General features: G+C 36.2%; 1 protein-coding gene across 2 annotated transcripts in view; it reads right to left on the bottom strand.

The window, feature by feature from the left end:
* Acss3 (acyl-CoA synthetase short chain family member 3) overlaps positions 1-20,900 on the bottom strand; it is a 176,603-nt gene that overhangs the window by 58,047 nt on the left and 97,656 nt on the right. For both annotated transcript variants that reach the window (XM_071609157.1, XM_027929264.2), the window contains one exon: positions 18,693-18,844. In XM_071609157.1, the coding sequence (XP_071465258.1) occupies positions 18,693-18,844 (152 nt within the window). The remainder of the gene's footprint in view (positions 1-18,692; positions 18,845-20,900) is intronic.

Here is a 20,900-nt window from a genome sequence, read left to right on the forward strand (position 1 = left end):
TAACATTTTCCCAACATTAGAAAAAAGGAAAGGAAAATAGGTGTAGCACAGAAGAAGGTAAAGATATCATTATATATTTGTTCAAATCCATAGAATATATATAATACATAGAGTAAACCTAAATAAACCATGGATTTAGGATTACAATGGTGCACCAATGTAGGTCCATCAATTGCATAGAAGGTGCCAATCAAGTGGGACAGGTTAACAGTAAAGGAGTGTGCATGTTTTTTTTTTTTTTTTTTTTTTGGAGGGGTGGGGGTAGGAAGTATATAGGAATGCTGTACTTTTACTAAATTTTGTCCTAACTTAAAATTCTAGAAGTATAGTTTTTTTTAAAAAAAAAAAGATTCATAAAATTACAGCAAATTGAATTCGCTATGTTTTAAAAAGAATAATATACCAACAAAGTTGTGGTTTTCTCAATGTAAGGATGGTTTGATACTTGAAAAATCAATCATTATAATTCACCACATTAACAAATAGAAGAATAATAATGGGGAGAAATCACATAGTCCTCAATAGATGAAGAAAAAACACTTGATAAAATCTTCAATACTAGTAACGGGAAAAACTCTGCCAATAACCTGATAGAGTTAATATACAATAAAAATTATGCTAGTAATAAAAAACACTAAAACTGTTTTACATAGTTATATTGAATGCTTTCTCCCTGATAAACTGCATGAGATAAAAATGCACTTCATCACCACTTAATCAAGAGTATACAAAAGGTACACATCAATACAGTAAGAAAAATAAAGGACATAGCAATTTTTATAAAGAGAAAACTGATTTTGTGTATAATAAAATCCATACAAACATACATGAAACTATGAAATTAATAAGTAACTCAAGCAACACTAACAAAAGGCAGGTCACCATACAAATACAGGTGAATGTCCATAAAGGAGGATAAAACAATAAAATATATGCAAGAAATTCCCAGAGCAAGCCAAAAATCATTAATGTAGGAAATTAAAGACCTAAATACATCAAGAGATACATTATAATCATGAATTAGTATACATTTTAACATGTAAATTTTCACTGTATCCATCATTAAATGAAACCTGATCCCAAGCAAAATCCCCACCCCAACCCCAACTTAGAGGCTGATTCTACAATCTGTATAGAAATAAAAATAGCTGGGAACAGAGAGTATAATAGAGTGCTTGCCTGGAATATGTAAGGCCCTGTACTTGAGTGCCAGCACCACAATACATAAATAAATATTAAAAAATAAAACCAAAGAATATTCAAAACAAATATGGAAAACAATCTTGATATTATTACTACATAGCAAGATCTGTTATAAATCAACAGCTACAATGACAATGTGAGAGAAACACAGCAAACAGAATAGACTAAAAACAAACAATAACGAGTGGGTACTATCAAGATCACCATTTAAATAAACGGAAATCAAATAACTCGATAACATAATGAAAAAAAGAAGCTCACCCCTTACTTCACATTGTACACAGAAATCAATTCCATATAGATGATATTTCTCGGTATGAGAGGTGAACCAATAAGATTTCTAGGAAATGACATAGAAAATTCTGACCTTTGAGTGGGTGAAATGTTTTAAATAGGGCATGAAAGCACTAGCATTAATGAAAATATTGATGAAATGCACATTTTTTTTTTATATATCAAAATTCACTGTGAAGACGGTGAAAGGGAAATTCAAACCACAAGTTAGACAAGATTGTAAAACAGTCAGTAAAGAACTTGGCTCTGAAACATAAAAAATGCCTACAAATTAGCAATAAAGGGAAAGTAAAAACTGTCAAAGACATGGATAAACACTCCATAGAAGAGGATCTTCAAATGTCCAAAAAAATATGAAAAAATAATTAATCTCATTAAAATTCTGACATTTAAATTAGACAATAGTGAGATTTAATCTCATTAAAATTCTGGCATGCAAATTGAATGATAATAAGATACTGCCACATGATGATCAGAATGGCCAAATTTTAATACTGACAATATCATGTTTGGTGAAGATTTGGAAATTAAAATTATCTTACACTGCAAATCGGTATGTAATTTAGTGGAACAACTTTGGAAAACTGACATACTTTGTAATAGAGTCATTAAATCTTAGTGATATGTTTGTGTGTGTGTGTGTGTGTGTATGTGTACACACATATAAAATATGTCTGTATGTATACCAAAAAGACCAGGTACTGATTTTGGAAACAACCCATGTCATTCAACTGTTTCTCTCTTTGTAGAAAGTAGATGGTGTGGGAGGCGCAGTGGTGCATGCCTGGCACAGGAGGGGGAGGATCACGAGTTGAAAGCCAGCCTCAGCAATTTAGCGAGGCACTAAGCAACTCAGTGAGACCCTATCTCTATTAAAATACAAAAGAGGGCTGGGCATATGGCTCAGTGGTCGAGAGCCCCTGAGTTCAATTCCTAGAACCCCACCCCCCAAAAAAAAGTAGATGGTGACAGGGGCTAGGGTGGTTGGGGGAGGTCAAATTGCAAAGATATTGGTCAAAGGATGCACAATTTCAATTAAATAGGAAGAATAAGCTCAAGAGATCTGTTGTACAATATGATGACAGTAGTATTATATTATGTTCTTGATAATGCTAAAATAATGGATTTAAAATGTTCTTACCACGAAAAAATATGACAACCATGTGAGGTAAAATATGATAAATAGCTAGATTTAGTCATTTCACAATATACATCTATTCCAAAACATTATGTTGTACACCATAAATATATACAACTTTATGTGCCAATTAAAACGATAACTGTTTAAAGATTATGGAATTGCAAAATACATAATTAAACTGATGTATTTGGGAAATTTTGAGCTTCATGGATTTTAATGTTCCTATCTCAAGACTTGAGAATTTTTCAGCGACTTGTTCACTAAATAAACATTGTCTTTCTCTGTCCCTTATCCTTTTCAAATCCCATGATGTGAATATTTGTTTGCTTAATGCTGTCCAAAGTCCATTCTTATTTTCCTTCTGAGTCTTTTCAATAGGACTATCTTCAAGTTCCTATGCACTCTCTTCTTATTTGTCTGCTGTTGAAGATCTTAATTATATTTTCTATTTAATTAATTGAATTCTTCAGCTTTATGAACTGAGGCTTTTTTTTAATGAGATCCACCTCATCATTGAATTTCACAAATCATGAGTCTTCTTTTTTGGTACCAGGGATTGATCTCAGGGGTATCAGCTACTAAGCCACATCCCCAGCCCTATTTTGTATTTTATTTAGAGACAGGGTCTCACTGAGTTGCTTAGCACCTCACTTTTGCTGAGGCTATCTTTGAACTCATGATCTTCCTGCTTCAGCCTCCTGAGCCACTGGGATTACAGGCATGTGCCACCACGCCTGGCATGAATCATTTTCTTGATGTCATCAAATTGTGTCTGTATTCTCCTATATTTTTGCTGAGTTTTCTTAAGATCATTGTTTGAATTCCTTTTTAGGTAATTCATAAATTTCTATTTCTTTGTTGGTTCTGACATGCTTTATGGCCATTCATAGCCGTACTAGGATCCAAGGCACTAGTACTTAAAAGGGTTGGATTCAGGATCCTGAATCTTGGATTCCGGATCTTACAAAACTACCGCAGTACCTGTAACTTGAGTGGCAGGCTCACCCTCTTGCAAAGTGAATACTGTTCTCCCACTAAGCTGGTGTGAGGCAGATCTCAGCAGCTCATGCCAAGTGAGCTGTGACACAGCTGTGGCTCTGACCCTGGAAAGTAGAACGCAGTATACTGCCATATGTGGCTTCAGAGAAAAAGAGGTCCTCTAGATGCTTGAGCCCTGGGAACAGTGCATAGCTGCAATTCAGGACTTTTAACCTACTAATTACATTGGGTGCTCAAACTCTAGGGAATGAAGACCCATGCAGTGTGGATTCTGGAACCTGGGATGGTAGGTCATGGCAGAAGTCCAGGTTTTAAGAGGGTAGGTACAGTAATGGCAAGGACCCAAGAATAGTAAGATGACATGATGGCTTGGACACAGGTAGTAAGGAGCAACAATGTGATGACTCCTCTCCAGAAAGGCAGTGTCTCAGTACTCAGACTTCAGGAGGCTAGTCCAGATTTAGGCAGGTGTGGCTCTGTGGCTATTCTGCCTAGAGTGAGTTCATTCTCCATTTTCAAAATGGTACAGAGCAATAGTAACAGAGGCCACAGGAGGGGTTCAGTGGTGGGGTGGGGTAGAGTATGGCTCCTTCTCTAGGGGATATCTCAGTGAGAGGACTCTAGAAATTTTCCTCAGCTGGGATCAAAGGCTATAAGAACTACGGGAGTCTCTAATAGTGATTTGTACGAGTGTCCATGGTGGTGATGGAGGCTAGGGGGTCCTCTTGCTTATGTTTTCGCTACAGAGAGAAATCTAATCCCGACTTGGGGAATGGAATAGCAGAAGTAAAGCCTTCATTTTCCTTCTCTTTGTAGCCACACTAGGCTTTTGAGCTCTGCAAGAGTTCTGATGCTTTGCTTCTCTCTAGTGCTCTACACTAGTTATTTTGCTTAAAATGTGCTGTATTTATTCATTGTTTGGGGCTTTACTCCTTTGACTAGACATGAAAGCAATTGCTTATGGTTTTTTTAATATTTATTTTTTTAGTTGTAGTTGGACACAATATCTTTATTTCACTTATTTATTTTTATGTGGTGCTGAGGATCGAACCCAAGGTCTTGCATGTGCAAGGCGAGCGCTCTACGACTGAGCCCCAGCCCCAGCTCCAGCCCCTTAGGTTTTTAACTTAGTTTTCAAATAAAACTTTACAAATTTCTAGGACATTTCTCACACTTACAAAAGTTTCTTGTCATTTTCACTCCTTCATATTAAGGTACGTTTGTACATAGGCTCAATATTACTAGGTATTTCCAATTTACTCCCTCAAATAGCAGTGTAAGAACAATCCTGAAGCTTCATATCCTTTCCAGTTGATGTTATTGGTAGGTATTTTACTTTTTGCCTTTATCATGGGAATAAAATGATATTTCATTTACATTTGCATTTTCTTCTGTTTTAGTCAGAATGGAGATCTCTTGATGTTTTATACTATTCTAGTATCCTTCTCTGTGAACTGTCACTTGCCATTTATCTATTACACTGTCTATTTTCTTAGTGACTTGTGACAGTCTTTATATGTTTTGTGCCCTAATTCCTTCGTGGTTATATATATATTAGAAATATATTTTCTCGAGTCTCGAAGAAAGATGGCCGCTGCGTACGGGGGTTGCTGAAGTGCTGAGCGTAGTCACGCTCAAAGCAGCGGCTTTAATAGACATTTCTGTTAGAGCTCATTTCACCGATAATCTGTAGCGGACCACTTTGCCAAGGAGCAGGAAGAACAAAGAAATCGAAAAAGAGACGCTTGGCTGCTCAGAGCCGCGGGCGCTTTGCTCCCATCTGCTTCCTCTTTCGCTTCGCTCCGGGCGGAGAACATGAATGTGTAATCAGCAGTGGATTGTAAGTACCCGAGGCAAAGAAAGCTCAGTGCGCCCCGCCTTTTTTTTTTTTTTTTTGAATATTTTTTATACAGGGAGAGTTTGTGGATTGGCTTTGTTGGCGGGGCTGTGGTTTCTGTGCCGAAAATCCACTCCGCGGGACCCGCCATTTGCTTTCTGCTTGCTGTCTTGATGGCTCTGTATACACTGTCCAGCAGCCGCACCTAGAGGTTGGAGCTCGGCTGCGTGCCGAGCCCTGTCCTCCGAAGGCTGGACTGCAGCCTCGAGCGTCTCGGTGGCCTGTTCGCCGCTGCACCTTCGGGCAGAGCCTGCTCTGGGGTCGTTCTGCACCCCCCTGCCAGGGGACCCGTGCTCCGGAGGAGGGGGATGGAGAGCCGCGGCGGCAGCCGCTTGGGCCCCTGGGGCCGGGCACAGGGCTGAAGAGCTGCGGAAGCCAGGGCGGCTCTGCTACAGTCGCAGACAAGCGTGGCCCAGAGACAGCGACAGCGGCAGGGTTTCATTTCTAGAAATCTGGACTGGAAACAGAAGCAGCAGTTTGTATAATCCCAAGAACTTGCTTATATCAGGAAGCTGTAAGGGCAACATGAATAGCATTGAGGAGATGTAACATGGTGGCAGGCGCAGAGAGATCAAGTCTCTGACATCTTCAACTGCGCGGGCATAGGGAGCCGTAAACTGTCTAAATGCTGTTTGCTCAGGATCACTAGGCAATGCTGAGCTGACGTGGATCTGGGGTGTACAGGCTGGGCCCCTCAGAACACACACACAGAGCCCGAATCGGAAGCAATTAAGCTCCGGTTCGCCTGCTTCATGTGACTCAGCACTAACGATCCCGCTGAAATAATTGGCTGGCCCTTAGGAACTTACAGAGGTAAAAGCCAACCGAGCCTTCATAGGCAGTGGCCACAGGACTGAAACGGGGATTGGGAGAGACAGTCAGGACCCACCCGTTGCATTGGTCACCTGGCAAAGGGAACAAACGGTCACAATTTGCATGGGACATCACCATGGCAGAGAAACGGCGTCACGGGCGGAGGAGATAACTGCATTGAAACCAGAGCGACAGGTGTGTAATCCCCTAGTCATCTCTCTCCACACAGCAGGGAAAACTTAAGGGCCACTCCCAGCTCTCCTGTGAACGCAATAACCAGACCGAGGGAATCAGGAGTGGCGCGGGACTCGCGGCGCGGAACTCCCGGCTACCGCTCCCACCGTGCTGACAACTGAGGTCTCTTGCACCAGCTACCGGGGGCGTGGCTACAGGAGGGCAAGCAAATTCGCTGGGGGATCTCAGCCCCAAGCTCTACAAACTTAGGGTCTGAGGGAGGCAAACAGGGAGAGTGAGCCCAGGTGTTCATGAAAACAGGGCTCCCAGGAGCAGCAGACCTGGCGTGTAGCCAGTATTGTGGTGAGCGCCACAGGTGAGCACGGCCTGGCTTGAGGAAACACAAGACAAGGCCCTAGACACTCAGGATTGGAGACCCGCCCAGTCTAGGAGAAAGAGCGGCTGCACAGTGAATGGTTCCCACCTATTGAGAGGAGAAGCTTGGCCCAGTGGGCACAGCTCCACCTACTGGAAGAAAAGTTAATAGAACTCTAGGACTGCATTGATTATTATTATTATCATTTTTTTTTCTTTTTCTTTTTTGTGTTTTTTTTCTTTTTTTCTCTTCTTTTTCTTTCATTTTCAATTTTTATTTGTTGTTGTTCTTTAACTTTTTTTCAATGTTTCTATTTTTTTTTAATTTTTTTTATTTTATTATTATTATTTTTTTAATTTTAATTTTCATTTTTTATCATCACTATTATTTTTCTTAAAATTTTTTTTCATCTTTCCTTTCTTTCTTTATTATCTAATCTTTGTTATTCTTGTTTCTTTTGTCTTTTCATTTCTTTTCAATTTTCTTATTCCCCCTTCCTTGAATTCTACCTGCCTACTCTCATTCTCTTTAGTGACTTCTTCCCTTCCCTTCTAATATCTTTCCTCTCAAGCATCAAATAAATCTATAAGAGTAAACAGTAACTCAGCAGTCAAACAGAACAAGAAGAAACATGAGCAGCATAAAAAAGCAAGGAAGAAAAGTAGTACAAACAATGAAGGACAGCCTAAATATTCAGGAGGACCTAGAGTCAGCAGAAAAATGGTCATATAAAGAACTCAAGGAATACCTTAGACAGATGGAATGGAACCTTAAAGAAGATACGAGACAGCAAATCCAAACAGTGAAAGAACACTTTGAAAATGAATTACATAGACAGATAAAAGAAGAAGTTAAGCATCTTTATCAGGAGATTGAGATTATAAAAAAAAAAACCAAACAATAATTCTAGAAATGAAGGAAACGATAAACCAAATTAAAAACTCAATTGAGAGTATCACTAACAGAGTGGAGCAAGTAGAAGCCAGAACATCAGATAATGAAGACAAAATATATCATCTTGAAAAGAGCCTAGCCAACTCAGAAAGGCTGGTTAAAAACCACGAGAAAAACATCCAAGAGATATGGGATAACATAAAGAAACCAAACCTACGAGTCATCGGGATAGAAGAAGGTACAGAGATTCAAACCAAGGGAATGAGTAACCTGCTGAAAGAAATAATTACAGAAAACTTTCCAGAAATAAAAAAGGAAACGGATATACAAATTGTAGATGCATACAGGACACCGAGCACACAAAATCACAGTAGACCAACGCCAAGACACATTGTTATGAAGATATCCAATATACAGAACAAAGAGAAAATACTAAAAGCTACAAGAGAAAGGAGGCAGATTACATTCAGGGGTAAACCAATAAGGTTAACAACGGATTTTTCATCACAGACGCTGAAAGCGAGAAGATCCTGGAACAACGTATTTCAAACACTGAAAGACAACGGATGCCAACCAAGAATTCTGTATCCAGCAAAATTAAGCTTCAGGTATGATAACGAAATAAAAATCTTTCATGATAAACAAAAGCTAAAAGAATTTGCAGCCAGAAAACCAGCATTGCAAAGCATCTTGAGCAAAACACTACATGAGGAAGAAATGAAAAACAATAACCAAAACCATCAGTGGGAAGTGCCTCTATAAAGACAGAGGGCGGGGGGAAAGCTAACCATGGAGAAACAAACTAAATTAAAAAAAAAAAAAAGAAGAAGATAAACAATCAAACATGGCTGGAAGTACAAACCATATATCAATAGTAACTCTAAACATTAATGGCTTAAACTCTCCAATAAAGCGACATAGGCTGGTAACATGGATTAAAAAAACAAATCCAACAATATGCTGCCTCCAGGAGACACATCTGATTGGAAAAGACATACACAGGTTGAAGGTGAAAGGCTGGGAAAAAATATACCACGCACACGGTCCTCGTAAGCAAGCAGGGGTGGCCATCCTCATATCGAATAAAATTGACTTCAAGACTAAATTAATCAAAAGGGATAAGGAAGGACATTATATACTGTTAAAAGGAACCATTCACCAACAAGACATAACAATTATCAATATTTATGCACCAAATAATGGTGCTGCGACGTTCATAAAACAAATTCTCCTCAAGTTCAAGAATCAAATAGACCACAACACAATAATTATGGGTGACTTCAACACACCTCTCTCACAATTGGACAGATCCTCCAAACAAAAGCTGAATAAAGAAACTATAGAACTCAATATCACAATCAACAACCTAGACTTAACTGACATATATAGAATATATCAACCATCATCAAGTGGATATACTTTTTACTCAGCAGCACATGGATCCTCCTCAAAAATAGACCATATATTATGCCATAGGGCAACCCTCAGTAAATATACAGGGGTGGAGATAATACCATGCATTTTATCTGATCATAATGGAATGAAACTGGAAATCAATGATAAAAGAAGGAAGGAAAAATCCTACATCACATGGAAAATGAACAATATGTTACTGAATGATCAATGGGTTACAGAAGACATAAAGGAAGAAATCAGAAAATTCTTAGAGATAAATGAAAATACAGACACAACATATCGGAATCTATGGGACACAATGAAAGCAGTTTTAAGAGGGAAATTCATCGCTTGGAGGTCATTCCTCAAAAAAAGGAAAAACCAACAAATAAATGAGCTCACACTTCACCTCAAAGCCCTAGAAAAGGAAGAGCAAAACAACAGCAAATGTAGCAGAAGGCAAGAAATAATCAAAATCAGAGCGGAAATCAACGAAATTGAAACAAAAGAAACTATTGAAAAAATTAACAAAACGAAAAGTTGGTTCTTTGAAAAAATAAATAAGATCGACAGACCTTTAGCCATGCTAACGAAAAGAAGAAGAGAGAGAACTCAAATCACTAACATACGGGATGGAAAAGGCAATATCACAACAGACACTACAGAAATACAGAAGACAATTAGAAATTATTTTGAAAACCTATATTCCAATAAAATAGAAGATAGTGAAGACATCGATAAATTCCTTAAGTCATACGATTTACCCAGACTGAGTCAGGAGGATACTCACAACTTAAACAGACCAATAACAATAGATGAAATAGAAGAAGCAATCAACAGACTTCCAACCAAGAAAAGCCCGGGACCGGATGGGTATACAGCAGAGTTTTACAAAACCTTTAAGGAAGAATTAATGCCAATACTTTTCAAGTTATTTCAGGAAATAGAAAAAGAAGGAGCTCTGCCAAATTCATTCTATGAGGCCAACATCACCCTGATTCCGAAACCAGACAAAGACACCTCAAAGAAAGAAAACTACAGACCAATATCTCTGATGAACCTAGATGCAAAAATTCTCAATAAAATTCTGGCGAATCGGATACAAAGGCACATCAAAAAAATTGTGCACCATGATCAAGTAGGATTCATCCCTGGGATGCAAGGATGGTTCAATATACGGAAATCAATAAATGTTATTCACCACATCAATAGACTTAAAAATAAGAACCATATGATCATCTCAATAGACGCAGAAAAAGCATTCGACAAAGTACAGCATCCCTTTATGTTCAAAACATTAGAAAAACTAGGGATAACAGGAACTTACCTCGACATTGTAAAAGCTATCTATGCTAAGCCTCAGGCTAGCATCATTCTCAATGGAGAAAAATTGAAGGCATTCCCCCTAAAATCTGGAACAAGACAGGGATGCCCTCTATCACCACTTCTATTCAATATAGTTCTCGAAACACTGGCCAGAGCAATTAGACAGACGAAAGAAATTAAAGGCATAAAAATAGGAAAGGAAGAACTTAAATTATCACTATTTGCAGATGACATGATTCTATACCTAGAAGACCCAAAAGGGTCTACAAAAAAACTACTAGAACTAATAAATGAATTCAGCAAAGTGGCAGGATATAAAATCAACACGCATAAATCAAAGGCATTCCTGTATATCAGCGACAAAACTTCTGAAACGGAAATGAGGAAAAACACTCCATTCACAATATCCTCAAAAAAAATAAAATACTTGGGAATCAACCTAACAAAAGAGGTGAAAGATTTATATAATGAAAACTACAAAACCCTAAAAAGAGAAGTAGAAGAAGATCTTAGAAGATGGAAAAATATACCCTGTTCATGGATAGGCAGAACTAACATCATCAAAATGGCGATATTACCAAAAGTTCTCTATAGGTTTAATGCAATGCCAATCAAAATCCCAACGGCATTTCTTGTAGAAATGGATAAAGCAATCATGAAATTCATATGGAAGAATAAAAGACCCAGAATAGCAAAAGCAATTCTAAGTAGGAAGTGCGAATCAGGCGGTATAGCGATACCAGACTTAAAACTATATTACAGAGCAATAGTAACAAAAACAGCATGGTACTGGTACCAAAACAGGAGGGTGGACCAATGGTACAGAATAGAGGACACAGAGACTAATCCACAAAGCTACAACTATCTTATATTTGATAAAGGAGCTAAAAGCATGCAATGGAGGGAGGATAGCATCTTCAACAAATGGTGCTGGGAAAACTGGAAATCCATATGCAACAAAATGAAACTGAATCCCCTCCTTTCGCCATGCACAAAAGTTAACTCAAAGTGGATCAAGGAGCTAGATATCAAATCAGAGACTCTGTGTCTGATAGAAGAAAAAGTTGGCTCCGATCTACATATTGTAGGGTCGGGCTCCAAATTCCTTAATAGGACACCCATAGCACAAAAGTTGATAACAAAAATCAACAAATGGGACTTACTTAAACTGAAAAGTTTTCTCTCAGCAAGAGAAACAATAAAAGAGGTAAATAGGGAGCCTACATCATGGGAACAAATTTTTACTCCTCACACTTCAGATAGAGCCCTAATATCCAGAGTATACAAAGAACTCAAAAAATTAAACAATAAGAAAACAAATAACCCAATCAACAAATGGGCCAAAGACCTGAACAGACACTTCTCAGAGGAGGACATACAATCAATCAACAAGTACATGAAAAAATGCTCACCATCTCTAGCAGTCAGAGAAATGCAAATCAAAACCACCCTAAGATACCATCTCACTCCAGTAAGATTGGCAGCCACTATGAAGTCAAACAACAACAAGTGCTGGAGAGGATGTGGGGAAAAGGGTACCCTTGTACATTGCTGGTGGGACTGCAAACTGGTGCGGCCAATCTGGAAATCAGTATGGAGATTCCTGGGAAAGCTGGGAATGGAACCACCATTTGACCCAGCTATTGCCCTTCTTGGACTTTTCCCCGAAGACCTTAAAAGAGCGTACTACAGGGATACTGCTACATCGATGTTCATAGCAGCACAATTCACAATTGCTAGACTGTGGAACCAACCCAGATGCCCTTCAATAGATGAATGGATAAAAAAAATGTGGCATTTATACACCATGGAGTATTACGCAGCACTAAAAAATGACAAAATCATAGAATTTGCAGGGAAATGGATGGCACTAGAGCAGATTATGCTTAGTGAAGCTAGCCAATCCCTAAAAAACAAATACCAAATGTCTTCTTTGATATAATGAGAGCAACTAAGAACAGAGCAGGGAGGAAGAGCAGGAAGAAAAGATTAACATTAAACAGATAGATGAGGTGGGATGGAAAGGGAGAGAAAAGGGAAATTGCATGGTAATGGAGGGAGACCCTCATTGTTATACAAAATTACATATAAGAGGTTGTGAGGGGAATGGGAAAATAAACAAGGAGAGAAATGAATTACAGTAGATGGGGTAGAGGGAGAAGATGGGAGGGGAGGGGAGGGGGGATAGTAGAGGATAGGAAAGGTAGCAGAATACAACAGTTACTAATATGGCATTATGTAAAAATGTGGATGTGTAACGGATGTGACTCTGCAATCTGTATTTGGGGTAAAATTGGGAGTTCATAACCAACTTGAATCTAATGTATGAAATATGATATGTCAAGAGCTTTATAATGTTTTTAACAACCAATAAAAAAAATTATTAGAAAATTAAAAAAAAAAAAAAAAAAGAAATATATTTTCTCAGTGTATAATTTGTTTTTCAGTTTAATTTATTTTTTGGTAGACAATTATTCATTTTAACATAGTCAAACTTCATCAATATTTTCCTTAATGATTTCTAATCTATGCTTAATTACTCCCTGTGAGAGAAATATTAAAATATCCATCTATTATTTCTTCTGAAAATATTCTTTGTTTTATGGTTTTAGTGTCTTTTATCCAGCTGAAATTTATTTTTGTGTATGATATGGCAGGAAACTATTTTTTTTCCTCTATACATAACCAGATGTCCCAGCAACATTTATTTTAAAGTCTATTTTTATACTCATCTGTTAAGCCATTTCTTCCATAAGTTAGTTTACATAGCAGTATGAACCTTTATTCCAACTGCTACTTGTAGATTCCTGCTCCACCAGTGTCTTAAGGGAAAGAATTGTATAATAAACCTCTGCCTCTGATAGAGCATAACTTCCAGTCACATCCACCCAAGTCTAGTAGTTGTCTATACTCTCCCTCTGTACATAGCAAGGACTATCACACTACCTTCCAATAAAGTCCTCCCTGCAATTTTGTTACTGTTATTTATCATATTACTTTTGCCACATAATTAAACACAACCTCCCATCATAATTACATAGAAAATTATCACATAAAATCATCAACACATTCTCTTTTATTTACCATGGCTTGTTTTTGTATCCTACTCTGTTCTCTTCCATGTAACTTTTTTTTATGAAATTCTTTGAATTTTAAGTTTTCTTAAATTTTTCCATATATTTTTCCCTCAATTTTTAATAACAGAATTTTTTGCTTGAGAATTATTCTCCCTAAATACTCTGAAGATCTTACACCATTGTCTCTTACCCTATCTATTGGCATCAGTTTGAAATTCCTCTTTGGTGATCTGTCAAGTTTCTCTGGTAGTTTATTAGATTTTCTCTATAGCTTCAGTTGGTGTTCTGAAATTTAAAATGACATGCCAAAGTGAATTTGCTTTTCTTTAACTTGCTTGGAGAGCACTTTCTATCTGTAATCCATGTCCTTCTTCAATTCTGTTAACACTCTCAATTGCTGGCTCTCTGAGTATCTTTTTAAAATTATTATTATTATTAATTATAATAATAATTTTAACAAACATGCCATTCTTTTCCTCTGAAATTCCTATTAGAAACATTTTTTACTTCTTATTCTTCTTTTGGGTTTTTTAATTCCTCTCTGTATATGTCACATTCTGGAAAATTTCCTCCATATCATCTAGTTTTTATTAGATTCTTTGGTTGTATCCTTATGTTTATTGTATTACTTAGCTTATACCATCAATTGCATTTTATTTTGTTTTTATAACTATTTTATTTTTACTATTTTGTGGGAAAGTTATTATTTGTGACCTTGATCATCCTTAACATGCTTCAAATTTGAATTGACAATACTATCAAATTTGAATTGACAATACTATAAACATTTCCCCTGAAATCAACCCATGTTCTAACTGTTGATTTGTTAGATTTAGATTTCTTTATATGTTTTGGAATTTTATTTTTCAGACTATTTTTGAAAAAAAAATAGTTTATTTGTTTTATTTTTATCATTCAGACTCTCTCCAATGCTCATCTTTCTTTCCAATAGGTTCATGCACTATATAACTGCTCCCCAGATGTCCTGTGGTAAAATGGTAATCCAAAATTCTTAATCTACAGTGATCTATGAATATCACAGATCTGCTCTTGGATAACAGGTGGGTGGTTCTGTTCAATCTCCAGTTCCTGGGATGTTCCTTGTCTCATTCAGACCCCCTAGACCAAAGTCCCAGAAAACAACTAACCACATGTCTTCCTAGCCTCCTTCAAGCATAGGGAGTAACAGTCAGACTATCTTCAAGAACTTAGCAGTCTCTTTTCATTTGTTTGTTTTGGGTACCAGGGATTGAACCCAGGCATAACCACTGAGCCACATCCACAGCCATTATTATTATTATTATTATTATTATTATCATTACTAAGTTTCTGAAGCTGGCTTTGAGCTTGTGATCCTCCTGTTTTAGCTGGAATTATAGGCATGAGCCACATACCTGGCTTGAGCAGGCTCCTGTACTCAGATTGGGGATGCTGAATCCCTATGGTTCTGACAATGCCTGTTTATACTCAAAACAAGCCTCTGTCTTCAGCCAACTCACCGCTTTGCACACCTATTCCTTTCCTAGTCCCAGAAATGTTTACCTCACTTTTTAAGCTCATCTCTGATGTTCTGCTTTTTCTCTTTCATATTATCTCCCATCAGTAGGTAATTGGAAAAGAAGGGAAGCATCAAAGTTAAGTTGCCGTGAAATCTCAAATGAAAATCCCAGCATTGGATTTTTTCTAACTTAATTAAAATTGAACTAAAAGAACATAGGAAAATAAATCACTGTGATGTAATGAAAAGCAGTGGTGAATTGGAAAACAGACGATAATAATACTAATTAAGACTTAGTCTATGTTAAGAACTGTTTCAAGCGCCTGGACCATGCCCCTTTGATTTTCATTAGGCCCTTGAGCTATTATTAACCTTATGTTCCAAAGAGTGTCAACAAAATCCCTTCAGAGTGGACTGGAGTTATGGCTCAGAGCACTTGCCTGGCATGTATGAAGTACTGGGTTGGATTTTCAACACCACATATATATAAATAAACAAAACAAAAGTCCATTGACAACTAAAATATATGTATTACATATAAATTTTTTTAAAAAAAGAAATCCCTGAAGAATAGAGTGATTATGTAATTTTCCTGAGATAACAAGGCTACTAAGCCATAGATCTGACATGAATGAATCTAACTCCAGGATGAAAATGTATACAACATGGTACTGCCTAGGTCCAATTTTGCCTGGGATCATTTTGTAATCCCAGGAATGTTATGTGACCTCTATGTGACAGTTTTCTCATCAGTGAAATAAGACAGTGATACTTAATGACTTTGAGCTAGTTTTCCAAATTCTAGTCACCTATGATATTATGCTAAAACAAGTAAACAACTCAATTTAGCTCCCTATTTCAGGTTACACTCATAAACTTGTTTTGGGAACCAAAATGTTTGGCAAATGTCCAGATTTATTTAAACACAATATTTTAATGAGATATGTAACATATTTGAAAAGAAAACTTCATCCTCTGGAATTCTGGATAAGAGAAGAAAGACGTAAACTGAAAATCAAGAGTCCACAATTAGTGAATGTTGACTCAGTAAGTATGAAATACCTTGAAAATAAACTCAATACTAAATGTATAGCTTTATGAGAAGATGAGTTCTTCTTTTCTATTATTCAGTCTCTAATCCAACTTCATTTTATTGGCCCTCAGTTTCCTTGTTTTCAAAATAAAATAGATGTTCAAGATCCCTACTGTTTCTCAACAAGTAAGAATTTACTGAAGTAGTTCAGTGGTGGGATTATTTGAATAGACCAAAAATATAAAAGGCAAAATATACTACTATGATTAAATGAGACAACAAATTTTATCTGGCATATTGTAGGTAATCAGTAAGTGTTTTCATTTACTAATAATAGCAATTTGAATAGGTTGAGGGTGTTTGTGGATTAAAAATCCAAATATGTTAAATATTTTAAAGTATCTATGAAAAACAGATGTATAAGTAATATTCCATTGTATATATATACCACATTTTTTATCCACTCATCTTTTGAAGGGCATCTAGATTGGTTCCATAGTTCAGCTATTATGAATTGAGCGGCTATAAACCTTGATGTGGCTGCATCACTGTAGTATGCTGATTTTAAAATCCTTTGGATCTAAACCATGGATGGGGAAAGCTGGGTCAAATGATGGTTCCATTCCAACTTTTCTGAGGAATCTCCATACTGCTTTTCATAATGGTTGCTACAATTTGCAGTCCCACCAGCAATGTATGAGTGTACCTTTTTCCCCATATCCTCACCAACACTTATTGTTGCTTGTATTCTTGATAATTTCCATTCAGACTAGAGTGAGATGAAATCTTAGAGTAGTTTTAGAATGAAATTATGGCATTTTCTGGTAAATGGATGGAGCTGGAGAATATCATGCTAAGCCAAACAAGCCAATCCCCAGAAACCAAAGGCTGAATGTTTTCTCCAATAAGCAGATGCTGATTCACAATAATTACAGTGGGGAGCTAGTGAAGAATAGAGGTACTTTGGAGTGAAGGGAGGAGAGGAGGAATAGAGTTAAGAAGGACAGTGTAATGAACTGGACATTATTACCCTATGTGCATATATGACTACACAACCAGTATGATTCTACATCATGTACAACCAGAAGAATGAGAAATTATACTCCAGCTATGTATGATGTGTCAGAATGCATTCTACTGCCATATACAAGTAATTAGAACAAAAAAATAGATGGATGCATAAAACATGATGAATAACTTAGGTACCTAGAGACAGATGCCATATTCAGGGGAAATTTCTTGCCATTTTGCAAAAAAAAACAATCTCATACTCAAGTCTCCATGTATACATTTAAAGAGTAATGATTTAGGGACCATTCAGTATTGTGTGGAGGATAAGATCTAGAAACCCAAATACGAACAGAAAAACTAGAGGAAACAAATGTGAGACCTTAGCTGGCTGGTAATGCAACTTTACACTCATAGTTAGGGTGTTAATAAAGACACACTGGAAGAAACTAAAATTATATTTTTTTTCTAAACCCTGGAATTGTCTCAAGGGATATGAACTGTATACATTCTAAGTTGTTTTTGTTGAAATCTATTTTTTTCTATATTGACGTGAAGGAAAAGAAATTGAAATGCACTAGATTAAGGAACAATACAAAAGAATGAGTAAAATACTATAATGGAAGATTCATTTTATGGACACCTTCCTATATTAACAAAATAAGGAGGTAAGGAGGTCCACTGTTTATATTATGAATGTAATCTTAGGCAATTTCATGTCTATTTGTGAAACATAAAAAAAGAAAGAAACTAATGACCCTGCCAAAGTTGGAAGCTGGTTTACATATGCAATTGAATGTATTATAATCTAGATTAACTCCCTTGGGCAATTGCAATGTAAAATTCAAATATTCTGGCATTTAACTTTAAAAAAATTCAGATCACCTTACCTCAAGCCCATTTTTTAAATTCAAGAAACTACAAAATCTTTTATTTTTGACAGCAGTGACCTACATCAAAAAGTTCAATGAGAACTGACGTTGGAAAATGCCTTGAAGATACAAATTGCTATAATTACTTTGAATATACATATCATTAAACTAAAACAGATGTCAATAAACTAGCACAAAAATATCTAAACTATTCACAGCACATTACTACAAAATAAAAGTAAAAAATAATTTCCTTCACTCTTTCCACGAATGTAATTTGGACACTAATTTTCTCATTTTAGCTGTATACATGAATTCAAATAATATTTCCTTCCATTTAAACCAATCTACTTTCCAAAGAGAGTCAGAGATGCCGAAATTACATGTATTTGAAGTCATAATCAGCATTTTACTTCTGATGGAACGTAGAAGCAGGAGAGTTTAAATAGAGAAATGTATTGGTAAGATATGAACTGAAATACACAAGATATAGTATTTTTAAAACTCTACAGTATAGTAGTTAACATTACAAGTATTTCAAAGTAATATTTTTTTAAAAAAGCCAATCTTCAGATTCAGAATTTTTGACTGTCCCCATAGAAGTACTGCAGTACTAGAAAAAAACATAATGATCTGTTATTCATTTTGATTGCAGTTTTTAATGTAATTTGCCCTGTGCATCTCTACTTCACCTTGTCAGAGAGTACTGCTTCCCCAAGGCTGCCCCAGGGTCCTGTTGACGGATTGCTCTAATTGCAGTCGGCGCTGTAAACAAGGCAGCCACTCCATGCTCAGCAAGCACACGGAAATAAGCGCCAGCATCTGGTGTTCCCACAGGCTTCCCCTACAATGAGATTCATTTAAAATGTCACTGGGTAAAATGTCTCATATTTCATTGACAGTTCAATACTTACACATTTAACACAGCAATATTAACAAAGCGAGGTGCTCAACAAATCTTAGTTTTAAAATATTCCCATGTTCTATCATAAATAAAACAAAACAAATGCCCAGATATCAAAAAGGCTGTTTGCTCCCTTCCAACATCCTAAAATCTTTCAAGTTGTAGTTTTTCCTCTCTCACATTTTGAAAGACGAAGCACGAGAAACATATATTATATTCGAATTAAGAAAATAAGATTCCTTCTATTTTTGCCAAGAAATTAAATATATTGCTTTTGTGTGGTAGACTAAATGAGAAAATATGGTCATTATTCTAACATTAACATGTATTTTCATGATCACTATTAAAAGTGACAATAGCAATTTTCAATCATTTGAGAAAGCAGAAAAATCTGAAATCACAGTGATTCCTGAGCAGTGACCTTTTCAATTAAATGTCTCTCTCCAATGAAATAACTCAATGCATTTTTTAAAAATCCCCTGAGATATCCCAAACTGCATGTTTTCCAAAGCTTCAAAGTGAAATTATGCATGTTCAACAGAAAAATCATGTACTAATTAATATATAACAATTTTGGTAAATTATATAATTCAAAAAGCACAAAACATTTGAATTGATGTTACTCCAAAGAGAAAAATAAGCAAGTTATTGAAATAAATGAATAACTATAAATATCCCAAATGACTCATAAAATCTATCTTGGCTCAGCTATATAACTTTCTTCAATCCCTTCTCATTGCTGTTTCTTCCTATGATTCTAAAGCAAGGTGCTTGGAATGCTAATATACATGATTTGAAAATATATGAACATTTCAGAATAAAAGCCTTGTGGAATAGGTTGAAATAAGCAAAGGAACAGAGGTTTCTTATCATTTCTTAAGCCCTGAAAGGGTCAAAATATATCATCATTTTCCAAGAGATGGGGAACAATATATCGTATTTCCTGAAATTTTTTGACCAAACCACCCATCCAAGCTTCCATGGACCTTCTGTTCTGGAAACCACACACGGGAAACTGAACTATGGCAAAAAGGAACGAATTTGCTAGTAGCAAAGTCAGAGATCTTCCCAAACAGAGGATAATTAATGAACAGATAATAAATATTAGGTCGAGAATAGCTGGTCTACAGATTCAATATCCACTTCTAATTGGATTTTTGATAAGGCACTATTTTTATTTTAATTTTTAAATGGTTGTCCTTATTACTCCTCTAAAAAATAACCTCTTTATGTTTTTTTTTTAATAACTCTAATGCTTTCTCTAATGTTCTTTTAATACCAGAAAGTATTTGTTGCAAATAAAAATTGATTTTTATTATCATAACAATCAAAAAGCACTCGATTTCAATTTATTTCATTACTACTTCACTTGGGTCAACACATTCAAACAGTATAAAATCTGCCAGTTACAATCTGGCAACACATGTACATAATTTGACTCACAAATTCTAAAGGCTTAAGCACATCAGTCAGGAATGATTGAGCAACTCATGCTTTCTAACAAAGCAAGGTGCATATTTGACTTTTACTTTTGTGTGTTAGGCACCAATCAGTCCCCACAGTAGTGGATTGTGACTTGAGAAATAAACTATCACCCACATGACACTGATTGTTAAAAAGCTTTATGCAATTTACTTGTCCCGTCTATATTTCCAGTTTCTGGCTTGCTGAATAAGAAAAAATCACTTTGCCAATATCTCCTCAATAAGCTGACAGCACTGAGATAATATTTTTAAATAGCTTGACCTCCACTGAAGAAAGAAACTCTATGACCAGTTGAAACTGAATTCTATCCACTCTGATGCCAGTTTCATGGGACAACGATACTAAAAGCTAATGTGTCAACGTGAAAAGTGTCGTACCATGTAAGACAACCTGCATAGAAGACAATTTATCTTACAGTGCCTTCAATTAACTGTGTCTAATGATAACAAAAACGATGAATTAAGTATTAGAAATATTATTTTAAAACTATACCACAATTTTAGGGGCTAGG

This window comes from Marmota flaviventris, chromosome 3 (genome assembly GCF_047511675.1).
Source record: "Marmota flaviventris isolate mMarFla1 chromosome 3, mMarFla1.hap1, whole genome shotgun sequence".
NCBI classification, from domain to species: Eukaryota; Metazoa; Chordata; class Mammalia; order Rodentia; family Sciuridae; genus Marmota; species Marmota flaviventris.